At 43.4% G+C, this 19941-nt stretch overlaps 1 protein-coding gene across 1 annotated transcript; it reads right to left on the bottom strand.

The window, feature by feature from the left end:
* Positions 1-6219: 6219 nt before the first annotated feature.
* LOC128398958 (vomeronasal type-2 receptor 26-like) lies at positions 6220-18209 on the bottom strand. Its single transcript, XM_053360221.1, has 6 exons — positions 17992-18209; positions 16758-17049; positions 14536-15396; positions 10982-11209; positions 8094-8220; positions 6220-7121 (listed from the first exon to the last, which is right to left on the bottom strand). Exons 1-6 carry the CDS (start codon positions 18207-18209, stop codon positions 6220-6222), a joined length of 2628 nt encoding a protein of 875 aa, XP_053216196.1.
* Positions 18210-19941: the final 1732 nt, after the last annotated feature.

The raw sequence follows: 19941 nt of genomic DNA, 5'->3' as shown, positions 1-19941 counted from the left end.
TTTTCGATTGTAGCTCCCTATATGTCAAATAACGGGATGCGGGTGGCACTGTGGGTTAAACCACAGAGCCTAGGACTTGCCGATCAGAAGGTCGGCGGTTCAAATCCCCACAACAGAGTGAGCTCCCGTTGCTCAGTCCCTGCTCCTGCCAACCTAGCAGTTCGAAAGAATGTCAAAGTGCAAGTAGATAAATAGGTACTGCTCCGGCGGGAAGGTAAACGGCATTTCCGTGCGCTGCTCTGGTTCGCCAGAAGTGGCTTAGTCATGCTGGCCACATGACCCGGAAGCTGTACGCCGGCTCCTTCGGCCAATAAAGCGAAATGAGCACCGCAACCCCAGAGTCGTTCATGACTGGACCTAATGGTCAGGGGTCCCTTTACCTTTACTTATCTGTCAAATGTGTTGCGCAGTGAGGTCTGCAGGGTCCTTTGCTGCCATCTTTTCCAAGAATGAGAGGGCAGAATTCATTTACATTTTCTTATCTAGGACTCTGAATTTCTTCAAGGAGACATGATTCAGAAAAAATCTTGAGGGGAGGGGAACCCAATTCAATGGCGAGTATGTTACAGTACATTGATAAACTATGGAACTCACTGACACAGGAAACAATGGTGGGGACAGTGCACTTGCAGTTGGGTACAGCTTGAAGGTTCCCCACAGGTATGGTCAAATTTGAGACTTTCCTTGTTAGGCCGAATTGCTGTTATTAAGATGAATGTTTTGCCAAGAATGTTGTTTTTGTTTCAAACATTGCAGATTGTGGATAAAATGGATTGTTTCAAGAGGTGGCAGAAAGACATATCTAGATTTGTCTGGCAGGGCAAAAAGCCCAGAATAAAATTTAAGATATTAACTGATGCAAAAGGAAGAGGGGGGTTTGCCCTGCCAGACTTAAAATTGTATTATGAATCAGCGGCTTTTTGCTGGCTGAAAAATTGGCTACTTTTTGAGAACACAGATATTTTGGATCTGGAAGGGTTTAATAACAGGTTTGGTTGGCATGCATATATATGGTATGACAAGGTAAAAATTCACAAAGGTTTCAAAAACCATATTGTTAGGAAAGCATTATATAATGTTTGGATTCGGTTTAAAGATCTGTTGGAAAACAAAACCCCTAGGTGGCTGTCACCAATGGAAGCTAAGGAAGTGAAAAAACTTAATATGGAATCTAAATGGCCAAAATACTGGGAAATTATAGAACAAGAGGAGGGAAAAGTGAAATTGCAGAGCTATGAGAAATTGAAGTCTAAAGTAAGAGACTGGCTTCATTATTACCAGATAAATGAAGTATTCAAACAGGACAGGAAAATTGGCTTTCAGGTGGAGAGATCAAAATTAGAAACAGAATTGTTGGAACCCAATACTAAGAATTTGTCAAGAATGTATAACTTGCTGTTGAAATGGAATACACAGGATGAGACGGTTAAATCAGCTATGATTAAATGGGCACAAGACATTGGTCATGACATCATGTTTGCTGACTGGGAACAGTTATGGACCACCAGTATAAAGTTTACGGCATGTAATGCCTTAAGAGAGAATATTATGAAAATGATTTATAGGTGGTACATGACCTCAGTCAAGCTTGCAAAAATCTATCATACGCCCAATAATAAATGCTGGAAATGTAATGAAACTGAAGGTACGAAAAAGGAGCAATGCTGCTGAGTGCTCCAGATGGCTGGAAAGCCAAACAGGATGTTGATGTTTTGGGACTGTACCGTGGGAACAAGGGACAGTCTATTGTGTGCACTGAGCACCGGATGTTAGCTCAGAGTGTCACATGACCCTGTACCAGAAGTACATGGGTGGAGTTATTCTCTCTCTGCTGTTGATGTAAAGAGAGTGCAGACATGTTTTCTCTGCACTGCTGGAAAGACAGAAATAAAGGCATGTAAATACATTTCTGTCTGTCTCTCTCCCCTCCCTGGGAGTGAGGGAGGAGGGATGGTTGTGTTCTTCTCACGTTGGGAAGGATCGCCGATAAGAGATCTCGCCTTGTCTTGCCGGGAGTCGCTGACGGGGGAGATCAACAAGGAACTCAAGCCGGGCACCTGGAGAGTGGCCAATTCCTCTGACTGATTAGGGCTTGAGATTCCAACATATGGTAGCAGACGCCGCTGGTTATCTGATCCATGGGAATCAGCATGAGAGGTGAGAGGTTGATGGATCGTGTGCCATCCTCTGCACCAAGGAAAGAAGATAACGTCTGCATTGCAGCCAGAAGCTGAACAGACGGCTGGACACCAAGAGGGGGTGTTTTCCAAGCATCGGAGCCCCAAAAAGGTATGCTGAATTTCGGGCTGATAGTGTGAATGCAGATTGATTTATTCTCTGGTTCACGAGAGCTGCGTTTGAAAAAACAGCTCTGAGAGAGAAGGCTTGCATACCAGGCATACTTGTGGTGAGATAAGAAATCCTGCCTGAAAGAAGAGGTATGCACAGTTGCTAAGCAACGACAGTCAGTACAGTGGAAAGTTACTGACACGTGGGGCTGGCTGCGAAAGTTGTTTTGTCTTCGCTTCTTTGCAAGGACTGTGAGACAGCTTGCAGATTGCCTGAGAGAGAGGCTGTAAACAAACCCAAAAGAGACTTTTCGATTTTACTAGCTCAAGAAAGAGAGCTGAGACTTGGATTCAAAATGGATGCCAAGGACAGGGGGAGGGAAGAACGGAGTTCTAATTCCCCCACTGATGTTGCTACTGGAGAGAATGCTGTAGCTTTGAACGTTGTCCGATGTTACAATTGTGGACAGGCTGGGCATCTTCAGTGGAACTGCAAGAAGCCACGCCAGCCGAAAGGAGCTAAGGGCCGCTCAGCAAAGCCTGAGGCAGCAGGCAAAGGTCATACCAAGTCTTCGGTGAAACCTGCAAAGGCCCTGATGGCGAAAGGAACCACGCCAGATGTTGGAAATTCATTTATAATCGATACGGGCTGTTCTGTTCATATGTCCCCGCACAGAGAACTCTTTTCAACGTTTGAGAAGCAAAGCTTCGCTGTGAAACAAGCCAACGGTCAGGAGCTGGAAGCGACCGGGATTGGAACTGTGTATCTTAAGAGTCTGAACTTGACTATACACAATGTTTACTTGGTTCCTGAATTGAAGTTCAATCTGCTGAGTGTTTCGCAGATTGCAAAGAAAGGACTGAAACTGTCCTATGATGATAAGAGCTGCAAGATCTTCAAAGATGGAGAGTTGTATCTTTCTGCCAGAGAGAAAGATGGACTGTATTTGTTGAACTTTGAGCAAAGTGATTACATGGAATGTAATTCTGAGTCTAACTTGATTTCTCTTGCAGGTGTGACCAAAACGAGCGCCAAGAAGGTGGCCAGGGTCGACAGAGCGTTTCAGCGGGTGTATGCTGATGTGATTGGTCCTCTAGAACCATCTAGAGGCAATGCAAGATTTTATCTTGTGTGTGTGGATCATTTCTCTAACTTTGTCTGGATTTATGTGTTAAAGAGGCCACAGGAAGCCTTGGAAAGGTTTCAGGAGTTTTGTGACAAGGTTAAGAATATGCATGATGCTAACATTGATTGTCTTATGACAGATGAGAAGCAAATTTTTCTTTTACAGGATTTCCAGAGGTTCCTGCAGAAGAAAGGGATAAGACACAAGGTTGCTGTTTCAGCGGAAGCGTGGAACAGGGGTGTCTGTGTACGGGTGAACAAAGAATTGCAAAAGGGGATGAATGCGCAATTGCTTAGTTCACATCTGCCACATGAGTTCTGGGCGGAGTCACTCATGTCGTATTGTTATGCGTGGGTGAGAAAGGTTTCAAAAGAGTTGGGAAGTTCTCCTTTTGAGAAACTGTTCCACAGAAAACCTTCAGTTGCCCATTTCAAGGTTTTTGGGTCTCATGTGAGGACAGAAGCTCCAGGTGGAGTAAAGAATGCCAGAGGCATTTTTGTGGGATATGAAAAGGGTCTCTACAGAGTAATTTTGTCTGAATCTGGTCAGGTGATTCTCACAAAATTTCTAGAGAGTGCTCCTGAACAGGAGAGAGTGATAGTACACACATTTCCCACAGAGGACAATTCAGATGATGATGATGATTTCACAGATTACAGTGGTACTGAGAGCGACAACGATAGCTCAGAGAGCTCAGTTGTCACAGTCATTGAGAGGAAATCTCACACAATGGATAGACCTTCACAGGTGAAGGATGAGCCACTGTTTGCTATTGGAACTGGTTCTCCTAAGAGTCCTGAGATTGAACCAGTGAGCAGAGAGGATCAGCACCTCATACGCAGGTCTGAGAGAGTCACAAAAGGTGAACCACCCAAAAGGTACTCAGAAGAGTTTGCTAACTTAGCTGTTGCATGTGTTGCTGTTGTACACAACCGAGGACAGGTTGGAGCTGTGTCTAAGTCAGAGACAAAGACACAACAGAGAGTTGCTAGCCAAGGTAATGCAGATGCACTCATTCCTTGGAAGCCAGACAACCAGAGAGGTACACTGGGGAAACCAGTGGCGGGTAGTTCCAAGGGTGGAACTGAAATGACAGAAAAGTGTTATGTGTATAACAACTGTTTGTTTTCTTCTCTGGATCACGCTTTGCTTGCCGCAACACGCATTGATTCTTTTGGGGGAGGTTGTTACGAAAAAGGAGCAATGCTGCTGAGTGCTCCAGATGGCTGGAAAGCCAAACAGGATGTTGATGTTTTGGGACTGTACCGTGGGAACAAGGGACAGTCTATTGTGTGCACTGAGCACCGGATGTTAGCTCAGAGTGTCACATGACCCTGTACCAGAAGTACATGGGTGGAGTTATTCTCTCTCTGCTGTTGATGTAAAGAGAGTGCAGACATGTTTTCTCTGCACTGCTGGAAAGACAGAAATAAAGGCATGTAAATACATTTCTGTCTGTCTCTCTCCCCTCCCTGGGAGTGAGGGAGGAGGGATGGTTGTGTTCTTCTCACGTTGGGAAGGATCGCCGATAAGAGATCTCGCCTTGTCTTGCCGGGAGTCGCTGACGGGGGAGATCAACAAGGAACTCAAGCCGGGCACCTGGAGAGTGGCCATTTCCTCTGACTGATTAGGGCTTGAGATTCCAACACTTTCTACCACCTTTGGTGGACGTGCCCAAGGATCAAGGTCTTCTGGGAAATGATCTATAATGAAATTAAGAAGGTCCTTAAGTGTACCTTTCATAAGAAACCAGAGGCCTTTCTCCTGGGCATGGTAGGCCAATTGGTGTCAAGGAAAGATAGGACGTTCTTTATGTATGCTACAACAGCAGCAAGAGTTCTTTTAGCAAAGTATTGGAAGACACAAGAACTACCCACCCTGGAAGAGTGGCAGATGAAGGTGATAGACTATATGGGATTGGCTGAGATGACTGGCAGAATCCGCGACCAAGGAAAAGAGACGGTGGAAGAAGATTGGAAGAAATTTAAAGTTTATCTTAAGAACTGTTGTAAAATTAATGAGTGCTAAAATGTCATGGGTAACGTAAAACAGAATTGCAGCGATAAATGATTGGGTAAGAGAAAAAGGATCAAAGAAATTGAATCATAAGTAATTGAAATTAGGGGTTGCTGAAAAAGTTTAAAACAGGGATGCAGAAAAGGGAGGTATGGGGAAGTCGTTGAAATAAGGCTTAAGAAAAAAAGGTTATGAAATTATACGTGTTTATATGTTTGTTTGTCTATGTATTGTTAGTTGTAAAGTGTCTTAATTCATGTTGGAAAATCAATAAAAATTTATAGGAAAAAAAAGGTTTCCCACAGGTACCTGGTTGGTCAGTGAGAGTACAGGCTGCTGGACCAGATGGGCCATTGGCCTGCTTCAAGAGGATCATCTTCCATTTATACGTGCTTGGGTATGGAAAAGTTGATGGTGAAATATGACTGTTAGCAGAACAGAACTATAATTCATAAATGAGTACTCGTATATTCCATTATGCTGAAAGCTGTAAGACAAGTTTGATCATTCAGAATTAAGGACAGATAAAGATTTCCTTGCATATATTTTGACAAGAATTGCTTTGAGTCTTCTTGTCAGCACATGCTACAAGAGAGTAATGTATGTGTAAACGTATGGTTGTTTTCCTCAAAGCAAATAAGTCAATTTTACAAATGAATTTTCAACTATGGGAATTTGGACTCTAGAAAAAATTATAAAAGGCAGGAGCTGAACTTATATCTCCAAATATTCTACTGTACACACAGAGAAAAGCACGAAAGACAGCAAAGGGCAGGTTTATTATTTCTTTAATTTTTCTTCCTTATTAGCTGTTCTCTATTGTTCAGCTCAGGCCTCAGAATAATTATATAACATTTTGGGGAAAAGATGCAACCCAGCAACCCACCACCGGAGGCTAAGATGGAGAAGATCTCCACAGCTACCATGTATTTTCCTTTGGTGCTCAGGTAGGAGGGAATAAAGGACAGCCAAACACTACAGAAGACCAACATGCTGAAAGTGATAAACTTGGCTTCGTTGAAACTGTCCGGTAACTTCCTGGCGAGGAAAGCCACAGCAAAGCTTACAGTTGCCAGGCAACTCATGTAAATGAGGACACAGTAAAACATTGTTACAGACCCTTCATTACATTCTAGTATAATTTCTTCTGTCATTGAGTACATGTCCACATCTGGGTATGGGGGTGAAGTTGCCAGCCACAGAGTACATATCCCTGCTTGAACTATGGAGCAGAAAAGGAGAATGGAGTGGCCTAGTCCTTTCCCCACCCATTTCCTCATCCTGGATTCTGGTTTTGTAGCCATGAAGGCCAAAACTACCGTGAAGGTTTTTGCCAGGACACAAGAAACAGCGGTTGAGAAGATGATACCAAAAGCTGTTTGTCGGAGGAGGCACGTCACCTTCTCAGGTCGGCCAATGAAGAGCAATGCACAAAGGAAGCAGAGCAGGAGAGAGATGAGGAGATTGTAGGTGAGGTTTCGGTTGTTTGCAATGACAATGGGTGTGTTGTGGTGTTTCATAAATATACCTAGTACCAGAGCTGTGATCAAGGAAAGGAAAAAAGAGAAAGAGGCCAAACTGATGCCCAAAGGTTCTTCATAAGACAAGAAGCTGATATCCTTGGGTAGACATGCATTCCGGTTCTTGCTTGGATAGTCATTGTCTGGGCATTTATAACAGTCATTCATATCTGGAAAAAATAAGGATATGGTCCTTAGCTCTTTTAACGCCAGCTTGCTGAAATGCTTACTTTCTGTCTGAGAAGAAAAGAGCTCAGCTCAAAATAGAACATATGTCCAGTACTCTGTTATGTGGTTCAGAGCGATGTCGTCCTATAATCGACACAGGCAAGGCCATTCCTCCTCATGATATTTGAATGTATCGTCACACTAGCTTGAGTGCAGCTTATGTAAGTCGGAAGGAGTGACAAGGACCAGTCTGGATACGATTTGAACTACATACCACCTAGCTACTCTCAATGCAATTTTATTATCATTTGATTAACATATTCCAACTCTCTCTCTAAATTTTGACCCTGTATACCCGCATCGTTCAGCCTGTATGCTGAGATTAAGCTCTGATTGCCTTTTGTCAGTTCTCCCATTGCAAGATGTGAGGTTACAGGGAACCGGGCACAGGGCCTCCTTTGTAGTGGCTCCCACCCTAAGGATGTCTGACCATCAGATGTCAAGGAAATAAACAACAATCTGACTTTTAGAAGACACCTGATGGCAGCCCTATATAGGGAAGCCCTTAATGTTTGAAGTTTTACTGTGGTTGATGTTTTAATTTGTTGGAAGTTGTCCAGCATTGTTGGGGCAACCCAGTCACATAGACTGAATATAAATTATTGTTACTACTGCTACTACCACCCAGTGGCGTAGCGTGGGGGGTGCAGGGGGGCCGGCCGCACCGGGCGCAACATCTGGGGGTTAGGGTTAGGGGGCGCAAATCCACGGGTTAGGGGGCGCAAATTACTTGTCTTGCCCCGGTTGCTGACAACCCATGCTACGCCACTGCTACCACCAATATCTGAAGGACAATGACCACCAAGAGGCAGGGACACACATACAATAACTTCTATCTTCTTTTGAAACTTAACCTCAGCCATCCTGACACCTTTCAGGCAAATGGACCCATTTAATCAAATTCTTTCCCTTACCATCCTGGTTTGCAATCTTCCCCTCTGGACATGGGATGCAATCATAGCAGCAAGGGGGCTGTCCCTCCTTCACTTTCTTGCTGGATCCTGGAAGACATCTCTCAGTACAGACAGAAAGAGGCTGAGTCTAATCCATAAATGGAAGAGCAGAAGAATCATCGAGAGAATAATGAGTTCAGAATGTTTCAGGTTCTAAGGCTCCTGTCTATGTTTCTAAACTGACACAGAATGCCTCTACCAAGAGCAATTGCTACTTTTCTTTTTAGTAGTAGTAATGTTTGGCATGATGTAATATCTCCTCTATTGTTCTGGGTTGCACAGGCACACTTTGAAGTTACTCTAGTGTCCCTGTTAATCTTGTTATAATCGTTACTTCTTAGTATGTTGTCCACTAGGTAGACATCTCTAGAATTGATTTGGTGTTGGTGGCTACACCTATTCTTGGACCCATCAGATGCTGTCTGGGGAAGACTTCCTTATAGTTCCAAATAAGGGTTTTTTGAGGAATGTGTTCTTTATGAGTTCTCATACAAGAATAAAATAAAAATTATGGACAAATACATGAATTGGAATGATGCTATCCAAGAGATTTAGCACTGAGCATGTTAAGGGGAAAATATACTTTACAATACATATTTTGAGATACCTCTCTTTTTTCAGACTGATGCATCCATTCCCTATGCTCTTCACACCTTTGCTCTCAGCCCTCTCCTTCACTTTCTGTATCTTCACCACTTTTCCTGCTTCCACCTCTTCCACTGGCTCTCTTAGAAGACTAGTGGTATCCTGAACCTGCTGCTGCTGTCTGTTTTCACTTTCCCCCTCCTTTCCCCAACCACTTCATTTCTCCACTTTTCTCGCAAGAAAGGCAAAATCATGGGGCTTATCAATTCATACATAGTCTTTCACTCAGTTCATAACCAGTATTTAATATTTATAAAGAAATCCCAATTTCTTTGGTTTATTTTGCAATAATTTTCTTTACATACTTAGGATTCTGGTTGCAGTCTTTCAGAGGGGAAAAAAAAGAACCTATTTAATTAGTCCAACTGACCTCCTGTGTGCACTGTTTGATGTAAGATTGTTTCAAGGTCGACATGATCATGCAAAAATCCACTGGATAGCTAATTGGTCTTTCAGATGTACACCCTCTAGTGCAGGGGAAGTGTATGCCAAGGCCGTGATTGGCTGAAAGAAAACATGCCCTCCTGTGTCTAAGCCTTTTCATAGAAAAACTGGTATTTGACTTGGGCCTACTGATTCACATTCAGATGAAGATAGTGTGATGTAAAAATCACATTTGTGTGGATGAAGCTTGTGGTGGGGGTCTGTGAAGGGTTGGGATTAGGGTGAGACAACCTAGCTTTCGCTATTTTCGTTTCAATCAGATTCCCCAAGGTAAGTTTACACTGTTAGTCTTGCTTAACTGTATTTTATAGTAAAAGGGTTCTTCTGTTTTGTAACCTCCTTAATGACATATTTGCCTTTATTCCTTGTTTCGACAGAGGGCTGCTGTCAGGGAATCAGGGGCAGGAGCACTGGGGAGAGAGGATTGGGAGAGCGAAGGGGAAGAATCCGAGGGCAGCGTAGGGGAGTATGACAGTGGCCCGAGAGATTCCATGAGCTTCTCCAGCGAATCAGAAGATTCCCAGAAGGGGGCGCCGATGGTCAGGGCAAGGGGGGTCCCAGGGGGGACGCACCAGAAACAAGGAGCCAGAGGGGAACCCCAAAGCAGCAGTGGAGGATCGGGACCAGTTTCCCCACCAGAGCGTAGTGGGGGGGAAGAGTCACATGTGTCAGGGGCAGTGTCTCCTCCAGAGAGGGAGTCAGGGCTGACCACGCCTCCAACGGAGGGGAGGTCAGTTGCAGCTAGCCCCCCCGAAGGGGGAAGCAGTGACAGCAGCAGTGAAACGGTCAGGAGGAAAGCTGCTGGCTGGGCGCGCGCGCCAAGTTCAAATGTGCAGGCGCGCGGAACAGCAGGAGACCCGGATGGGGAACCAGCTCCTAAAGCCCGCTGGAGGGAGGGAGAAGGCTCAGGGGAATCAGCGGGAGAAGAGGCTAGAAAGGGCGGAACCCCGGCGGGCAGGCGGACCCAGAGGAGGAAGGAGCAGCGGAGAAGGTGGAGCAAGGCTAGAATCTTAAATTGGTGTCAAGGGGGAGGAGACTCAGACGGAGCATCAGCGGTCTGACACTTGAGACGTGGGGCTGCGCGCTGCGGCTCTGGAAGTGAAACTGAACTTCAATAAAGACTTTTATACTTAACAACGAAGCAGCGTTGGTCCTTTGTGAGCTGGGACCTAGGGTAGCTCTGACAGCTGCCTTCAGATGTCTTCTAAAAGTTGTGTAGGTCTTTTATCTCCTTGACATCTGGAGGGAGGGTGTTCCACAAGGAACACTGTTCTAGGGATATACATGGTGAATTGGCTTGTTTATTTATAAAGCGCTTTATCCAAACCTTTAAGCCTGGGATTCCCATGGCAACCTCATACAGCTCATTGGTGCACGCCCAGGCCCTCTCCTCTACCATTTTCAATTATTTTTGTTAATGAAATGAATTTTGCATTTTAAACTGAAGATGGAGCCAAAGTGACTGTAGAGTGGCATCTAGTGGCACCTTAACTTTTCTCCAGAATGTTTCTGGATCCCACATGGGGCCTATAGAGAAGATAGAGGGAGCAGACAAGCTAGAGACATAAGTTACATAGAAGCAGTGGTGGGCTTACCTGCCCCTCCCCAATATTTTATTCAAGTTGTTGACCCTGCTTTGGCCATCCACTAATCAGTAACTTGCAGTTCAAAAGACAGCGATTAGAAAGGCAGGTGGATAATTATTGCTTAAGCTATATTGAATCTCTTCTGAATTACGGTAGATAAGAATGTGGACCTACCTGATTAAACCATCTATGCCATATTATGGCGTCTTCATCAAGGGTTAATTTTTGGTCTGGAGGAGCTTGTGGATCTATTCTCCCAACTCTCACTCTGTGCAAGCTTTGGTTGGGGAATATGATCCAGTTGACAATATCCAAGCTAGATGCTGCCTCTCCATTCTGGTTGATGAAGACCACATCTCCTGCAGTATTGTTAAATGAGATACTTCTCAGAAAGTGATGGAGCTGGATTGAAAACAGAAAAGACAGGTATTTAGAAAAGACTACAGTCTAATACAGGGCCGAGCAACCTTTTTTCCTGTGTGCAGAGCATTCAGCGAATGGTGGGTGGTGATTTAGGCAACTGTGAGTGGAGTCAGGTCCAAGCATGGAGACAGCCAACCCATTTTCTTTCACAAGTATGCCAGTCTCCTTTTCTTACCCAAATTATTGATAGTCTCTCTCTCCCTGTCTACCTCCGCTTCCACTGTTTAATGTTATGGAATGGGGAATTGGACCAAAATATTAAATTCCATGTTCAATTTCTTGAGGTTAACTGATGATGTCATAACTTCACAATATACCTTGATTTTTTAAAAACGGTGACAGAAGTTTTCAGTCCTGCCAACTTTTGTTATTTTAAACAATGTATTGGAAAACTTTGATGCTATCTAAGCCTTGTAATGCTGGATTCAGCTGATACTACTGCCGTTAATGCATGACTGACTAGGCTAAAGGCCCACAGACATTACCCCCCCCCCAGTCACCTCAGAACAAGTTGTAGGAAAATATGAGAAGTGTGAAGGAATCATGCTTATTCTCTGATACGAGGAATAAACATCTTCACTTTTTGTGGCTTCCTGTTGGGCATATCTTAAGGACAAACTTCCTTTCATCCCAAGTTCATTTTTTTGTACTGAGAATATGTGACTTGTATGATCAAGTTGGCTGTGGCTTTGTGCTTCTTCACCTGGTCTTTAGGATTGCTTTATTTTGTATTACCTTTAAGACTTAGAAGAAATATCCACAGGAATTGCTCTGTTGCTAAGAAATGTCTTTGCAGTGTGTAAAACAGAGGTCATTCCTAGACTGTTTGAGACTATAACAGAGGGCAACAACTTTAATGTTGTCTCCAACTATGCTTTCCTCAGACCCATTTTAATTAAAGAACCTAAATAATATTACAAGTTTCACTAGGAAAGGACAAATTTTACCAAGGAAATTCAGGGTATACAGTGGTACCTCAGGTTAAGTACTTAATTCGTTCTGGAGCAAACAAACTACACTATGAAGCCACAATTTCTTCTCGGCTTACTAACTGTGGTTTGTTTGAGCACACCAAACCAAAATCACTGGCTTGGATTTATCACAAAGTCAGGGACCATGGTTTGTTTACTCATCCTAACGGAGGAGTGAGGCTGGAGCAATCTCCACATTCATTATAAACTTTATAATGACGTGCAAACTGGACATTTGTTTCTCAGTAGGAGATGCCTGTTCTCAGTTTTCAGAAGAAAGGAAATCACACCTATGGTTTTTCTGTTACATTTTGGAAGTAAAAATTCCCCACCCTTTTCTTTTTTAGCTCATTGTTTTTGATTACAGTGGTACCTGGGGTTACAGATGCTTGAGGTTACAGACTCTGCTAACCCAGAAATAGTACCTCAGGTTAAGAACTTTGCTTCAGGATGAGAACGGAAATCTTGCAGCGGGAGTGGTGCAGCAGCAGTGGGAGGCCCCATTAGGTAAAGTGGTACCTCAGGTTAAGAACGGACCTCCAGAACAAATTAAGTTCTTAACCCAGGTACCACTGTACTTGCTTTTGCAAAGTAGCTGTAGAAATGCACCAAACGTTTTCTGGCACATTATGAGTTGAAACAAGTGTTATCAAACAAAATATTTGTAAATATGATGCAAATGATTTCTGAGAGATGTGATTTATTTTTCAACATGCCTAAAGGTAAAGGTAAAGGGACCCCTGACCATTAGGTCCAGTCATGACCGACTCTGGGGTTGCAGCGCTCATCTCGCTTTATTGGCTGAGGGAGGCGGTGTACAGCTTCCGGGTTATGTGGCCAGCATGACTAAGCCGCTTCTGGAGAACCAGAGCAGTGCACGGAAACACCATTTACCTTCCCGCCGGAGTGGTACCTATTTATCTACTTGCACTTTGACGTGCTTTTGAACTGCTAGGTTGGCAGGAGCAGGGACCGAGGAACGGGAGCTCACCCTGTCGTGGGTATTCGAAACCCGGGACCTTCTGATCGGCAAGTCCTAGGCTCTGTGGTTTAACCCACAGCACCACCCGTATCCCAGATCTCAAGCTCTTCTTCCCCACACTCCCTTTTCCATCTTTCCCTTTCTCCCTCTCCATGAGACACAGTGTTATGCAGCCACCTGCTCTGAGGAAGGATTTGGTGGATATGGGCTAGAGAGAATGCCGAACCTCTCTATTGACTATGACCACTACTTCCTTTCTGTGAATGCAGATCTCAGTGGGCTGCAAAGCTTCTCTCATACAAATGCTTTCTCCTCAAATACAGGGCAGTAACCACTCAAAATAGGACACAACCATCATTTCCCTTTCCTCTGGGAGTATACTGCCATTACATAGTCCAGATTTGCAAGCGGCACAGTATGTGGGGAATCATCTAGGATACCATCATATTAATGCCTTCTTCTCTGTCAGCAGAATTATAGATTCATTTCTGGACTCTGCCCAAATGTTTGAACTCTGAGAGGAAAGACTAAGGTGACAGCATTTTGTGAACCCATACATATTCAACAGAGTGGGGTGGGGTGGGTGCCCAGTGCCATATAATATTTCCAAAATAAAACCGTAATCCTCAAAAGGATGTGCCAGACTGAAGACTGTTGGGAGAACCCTCCAGGCTATCAGCAGCCCCCCCCCCATTTCTCTGAGCGTCCTCCGGTGAGCATTGCTCTGGAAAAGGCACCCCCTTCCTCTCCATGGCACTCCAGCAGCATAAACCAGCTTGGTTTACGCACACTAATCTTCTGGCTTAACACAGCAAGAAGAATGAAGCATCATAGTTGTAAACTACTATTTATTTACACTATATTACATGGACATGGACTCTCTCTCATCCAGCTCCAAGAGAAAACAGGCAAACGTGAAAGTACACCACATAATACATACAGATAGGGCTTTATCCAGTTCTCACGCTTCCTCACAAAAAGACTGTGTGATTTGCACTAATCACAAAATGCAGCCTCGGAGGAGTGAAATTGCTGGAAGTGTGAGAAAGAAGGCTACCTGCAGAAGAATTGCAGGAAGGGCCAGAAGCCCAAGAGCTCTGGGGCAGGAGAGACCAGTGGCAAGAATCGTACCAAGCCTAGCTCTACCCAGACACATGCTTTGATCACACCAAGACCTCCCCAACTATCCAGAATGAAGCATCTTCGCCCTAGTGCATCATGAAGGTAAGATGTAGGAGGGGGGGTGATAGGTCAACGGTGATGTCATGCACTCCTCCTCCCCCAGTGTTGGGCACAATTCTGATTATGAGGAAGCAACAGAGCTCTCACTGTTGAGGATGTACAACCTTTACCTGCCAAAACTGCGGATTCAGTTTCTTCCCTCTCCCTCCATGCACCATTCCTCTGTGTCTGAGTCTGGATGTGGACATGGCATGTAAAGCATTGGCCATGACATAAACAGCACAGTGGATGCTGTAACTGTGGCCTGTCATGCTCATTTCAAAAAATGATCCAGGAAGGTTCTCCAGCTTCTCTTCTCCAGTGCAAATATTCCCCTCCACTTTGTCTGTAGTGATATCTGGAAATACACATCCAAAGGCCTGTTGCCAGAAGTCCCTGATAAAACCGTCCCCATCTGTGCTGGAAGGGTTTCTGTGCACAACATACTGATGAAATCCAGGTGGGTTTCTAAAGTGAATTTCAAAGGCTATAGCACCATTGAATATTCCTGCATCCCAATTCCTTTGAAAGACAAATGATGCGAACTCAACCTGGGCCGTTATTATCCATGCTTTACTTTTTACATTATTAATCAAGTCATCATGTTTTGATAGGTATGGAAGCCATCTAAAATTTGCCATGGAATAAGACTCTCCAGAGGTCACCACTACGTTAGCTTTGCTGCTAAATATTTTGTCTTGTATATTGGCCGCCCGTTCTAGCAAGCCATACATTTCAGAAATAAAACTGAAATCGGGGATTCTTTCTATGAATGCAAAGCAGACACCACTGTTGGTAAACATGGGGGTAATAGTTTGCACAAATCTTTCTCCATTCTCATTGTCTGTTGCAATGACTCCAATCCACGTCCACCTGAAATGCAGAAGCAAAGAGAGAATTCCCTCATACTGAAGGGCTTCTGAGGCTGCCATCTGGTAGAAGGGAAGCCCTGGGCTTTTATCATTCATCACTGGAGCAGAGCCATAAATGAGCTAAAAGGTAAATGGAGGAAGAGAAGAGACAAAGTAGAGTTCTTTCACAGTTCTTTTCACCCTGTTAGTCAAATATAGCCTTTGCCAATGTTTTGGGGTTTGTGTGGCTCTCTCTCACATATACAAAAGACAAACATGCAGATGGGCTGAAAACTCGGATCATCTCCCATTTGTGGTTTTCAAACCTTTGATTTGATGACTGGAGAGGGGCACTGTGTTTGGTTTGTTTTATTTTATTTATAAATCTTGTTAACACTTTGATGACTAAAGCAGGGCATTGTCATTGTGTCTATTTTACTGTTTAGGGAAGCTTTTAGTGTTTGACGGACAATTGTATTTTAATATTTTGTTGGAAGCTGCCTAGAGTGGTTGGAGAAAACCAAGCTGGATGGGTGGGGTATAAATAAATTATTTTTATTATTATTAAAAAACAAAACAAAGATTTTTTTTATGTCATTGTAAAATTTGGCAGGGTCTTGTTCAATAGATAAAACTGAATGGGGGAACATACCATGCCCCAAACAGCAGATTTCCTAGACATTATCTGGCTTTGTCAGAATTGCAACTTGGGTTAGATGCACATTTCTTCTCTGGAGCTTCGTCTTTCTTCTTCATGATGCACATGCCCCATCACACAGCAAAACTGCTGATTCTTCTCAGACTTTATTTATGAACATTTATTTCACTAGTGAATCAGCTGCTAACTACTCTTACATACCATGCCCCAAACAGCAGATCACCTAGACATTATCTGGCTATGTAAAAATTGCAAGCAATTTCCCGTTTCCAACAGCAACTCAATTTGGATACCCTCCTCACTAAGCAGAAATTGCTACATAACTAAAAACCGCTGGTGAGGTAGAAGCCCACTCTCCCATCAGAGGCTTTGGGATATCAGTGGTGTAGATGTGTGTGTCAGACAGGGAGAGTGACATATATTTTTTCTGGTATTACAACCTTTCCCCTTATTCAGTTTCTTTCTTTCTTTCTTTCTTTCTTTCTTTCTTTCTTTCTTTCTTTCTTTCTTTCATCTATTATAATTATGTACCGCCTTTATGTTCCAAGGATCTCAAGGTGGTGTACATGGTTCTTCTTCCAATTTCATCTTTCTTGTATTACAACCTTTCCCCTTATTCAGGTTCCTTCCTTCCTTCCTTCCTTCCTTCCTTCCTTCCTTCCTTCCTTCCTTCCTTCTATAATTATGTACCACCTTTATTTTCCAAGGATCTCAAGCCGGTTTTAATGGTTCTCCTTCCAATTTCAGCTTCACCCTGAACTGCTGATACACCCTGAACTGATGCCAAGGAACCTGCCTCTTTCTCTATGCAAGCTAATAGAGGTATTGTACATAGGTGTCCTACCTGCGGAATCTTAAAGATATCCAAAACAGTAGCCACATAAAAGGAGATTTCAGAATCCAGTCCCCCAATGACCCCTGCCAGATAACTTTCAACATCACATATATAATTAGGGACAAATTTCTTCACCATGGATAAAAGTAGCAGCGTGGCAAGGTATGTGCTCCTTGCATTGGAATAGCTGTCATATAAGCGAAAGCCCAAGGTGATGTTGGGTAGGATGTGAGGGTCTTCGTTGATCTCCTTGACTGCAAATGCCAAGGCCACGATGTGCTGGTAACCCTTAGGCACCACCCTAGAATGAGAGTTGCAAACTGTTTCAGTAGGAACATCAACAGTTATTTCCTTTTCAATATCAACACAGTAGTTAATCATACTGAGTTCAGTGGGGTTAACTCTCACTCTGCTCTACTGTTGAACAGCTCTTATGAATAGAAAGTTATTTTTGATATTTAGTTCAAATCTCCTATCTTGTAACTTGAATACCCTGATTTGGAGCAAGAGAAAACAAGCGTGTTCCATCTTCCTGGTGACAGCCCTTGAGATATTTGAAAATGGCTATCATATTTCCCCTCAGTCTCATCATAACTAACATACCAAACTCCCTCAACCGCTCCTCATAAGGCTTGGTTTCCAGATCATCTTTGTTGCCCTCCCCTGTACATGTTCCAACCTGCCAATATCCTGAAATTGTAGTGATCAGAACTGCTAATGTGGAGTAATTGGAGTTTTTCCCTTACACACCTGAAGTCTTTTTCTGACTCTTACAACATCTCTGGTCTCTCCCTGTAATGTCCTCGTTTTCATGAGGCAGTGATGGTCCTTGGAATTCACTGCATTCTATACTTCTTAATAAGTACCTTTCAGTGATGAAACAAACAGGAGCGTAAGATAAAAAAATGAAACCATAAGAACCTTCAGTTTCAGAACAGGTTTTTAAAAATTCATTCTTAGTAATACTCTAGTTCAGATAAAGTCTATCAATATTGGTTATTCAAAGGGGCTCTCCCAGACACACAAATATACATCCTTTTCAATACTTTTCTATTCATTTCCCTATCCAGAAATTGGAATTTACCCCATATTGTCTTAATTCACAAGAGATTCCTGAATTTTTTTGCCTCACCATAAGTCCCATTCAAATCTAAAGTGGTTTTCCCCAGGTAAATTAGAAGAAGTTTGCAACTCTAGGTTTGATCATTCCTCTGCTGTAATAAATGAGTGGCTTAGTACTTACACAAGCTCTTCAGGCAGCGCTGGTGGGGGTTCCTCAGAGAATGTTGCTGGAGAGGCGGTGAAGCCACCATGGGAAACAATGCCACCAATGAGGAACTCTCCTGGCTGATGATACATGTGAAGTGGACTGTGTGGACCTTGGAGTCTGCATTTCTCTAAGTGAGCCTGACATACTTTGTAAGAAAACAGTTCCAGCAGCAAGACCACTAAAATCACCATTCTCAATTCAAAGGCAACTGTTTGATCTACACAGAAACCACTATTTCTCTGGCAATAGTATAATTAACTTCTCCAAGATAAAAGCTGTCTCATTTGAATGGTACTTTATTTACCTGAAGCGGTACAATCTGGGAGTATCCAAGATCAGACTTGAGGCTCCCAGACCGTATTTAAATTATTATGGTAATTTTAGTATCCCTTGCGTTACTTTTGCCAGTGGCCACTGAAAGTCCACAGGGGTTTTTGAGAAGCCACAGCTTTAATTATAGCCCTGTTAATAACCAAGCTGGAATGTAGTTATTTATTCAATGCTTGCAAACCCCTGTGGTATTGCAGAAGAAAATGTGTTTATCACATATATGGAAATATTGTGTTAAATTCCCTTTCAGTGGATAATAAGGGGCCAGTGGTGTATTGGTGAAGTTAGAAATTCATAATAGAAGACCTTGTAAACAATGGAGACTCCAAAATGTAGTACGGTGTTGTCAGCATCTTGAAGTTTAACTGAGTAGACCTGGATTCACATCAACCACGTGGCATGAGAACAATGGCTACTCACCACTTTTCCAGGGGGCGAGAGTTGTGTTCCCTCACTCTCAGCCTCCTTCCCCGATAAGCCTAGGCACACACATTTGCTGGCCTTTGAAGGGAAATTCTCCTTGGCCGGTGGATCTCAAAAGGGAGGGGTCTTTCCAACCCAAAAGGCAGTATAAATGGACCACTCACTGGTGCCTCCTGGAGGGAAGTGCCTTGCTGGCTGTAGCCATTGGCTGCTGTCTCGTCTAGCCTGGAAGTGAGGCTTAAAAGGGCGGTTGCAGCAGGCTCTCGCAGCACGGATGGGTGAAGAGCGAGACCCTCCCACCCTCCCTTTTTATTTCCATGTTTTACTGTGTTTTTATATCTGCTGTAAGCCACCCAAAGTGGCTGGAGAAACGCAGCCAGATGGGTGGGTTATAAATAATAAAATTATTATTAGTAGTAGTCCTACTTCCTTCCATTCCTGTCTCCACTTGAATACCTGGACCTCCTGCAAGGGGGGCATAATCTTACAGAAACTCATTAACAAGCATAGTTAACTTGCTGTATAACAGTGCAGATGTCTACACAGAAATAAGTGTTTTAAGATTTAATGGGCCTTACTCCCAGAGAAGGGAGTACAAGCTGGCAATGTAGGCTCTGGTTTATGGTTGAAACTATGAGAAAGCAGTGGCTTTGTGCCCTTAAGAGCTGTATAACAGGAGGTATAATTCAGAGGTTAAGCCTGGATTCCAGAAAGCTGAGCTCCATTATGGGAATACTTATGCAACCTGAAGTCTCTCTGTCCTCTTTGATTCCACTTTCAATCTGATTAAACTCTGGTTTACTTGTATTCTCCATTCATCATGGTTAGGTCTAATCAATTTTACTGCTCATCAAACATTGGCTGAAGGATGCCAACAGTCAGTGGAAAGTCCAACAATATACTTGCCACAAATATAATACATATTTGTATTAAGAATATAGTGTTCTGATCCATCACTTGTGTTGGTGAAAATAAAACTTTTCAGTGTGGCTTTGTTGAATGCTCTGCCCAGTGAACTGTGCATGGTTCTTTGTTGACATCTTTTCCAAGCACCAGGGCAGAAATCTAGTTTTCTGAATTTCACCAAGGAGACCTGATTCAGACAGAATCTTGGGGGGAGGGAACACAATTCAATGGGGGGGGGGTAAATTATTTCACAGTACATAGATG

Source organism: Podarcis raffonei, chromosome 13, assembly GCF_027172205.1.
Source record: "Podarcis raffonei isolate rPodRaf1 chromosome 13, rPodRaf1.pri, whole genome shotgun sequence".
NCBI lineage: Eukaryota > Metazoa > Chordata > Lepidosauria > Squamata > Lacertidae > Podarcis > Podarcis raffonei.
This window is presented reverse-complemented; position numbering and strand designations above follow the sequence as displayed.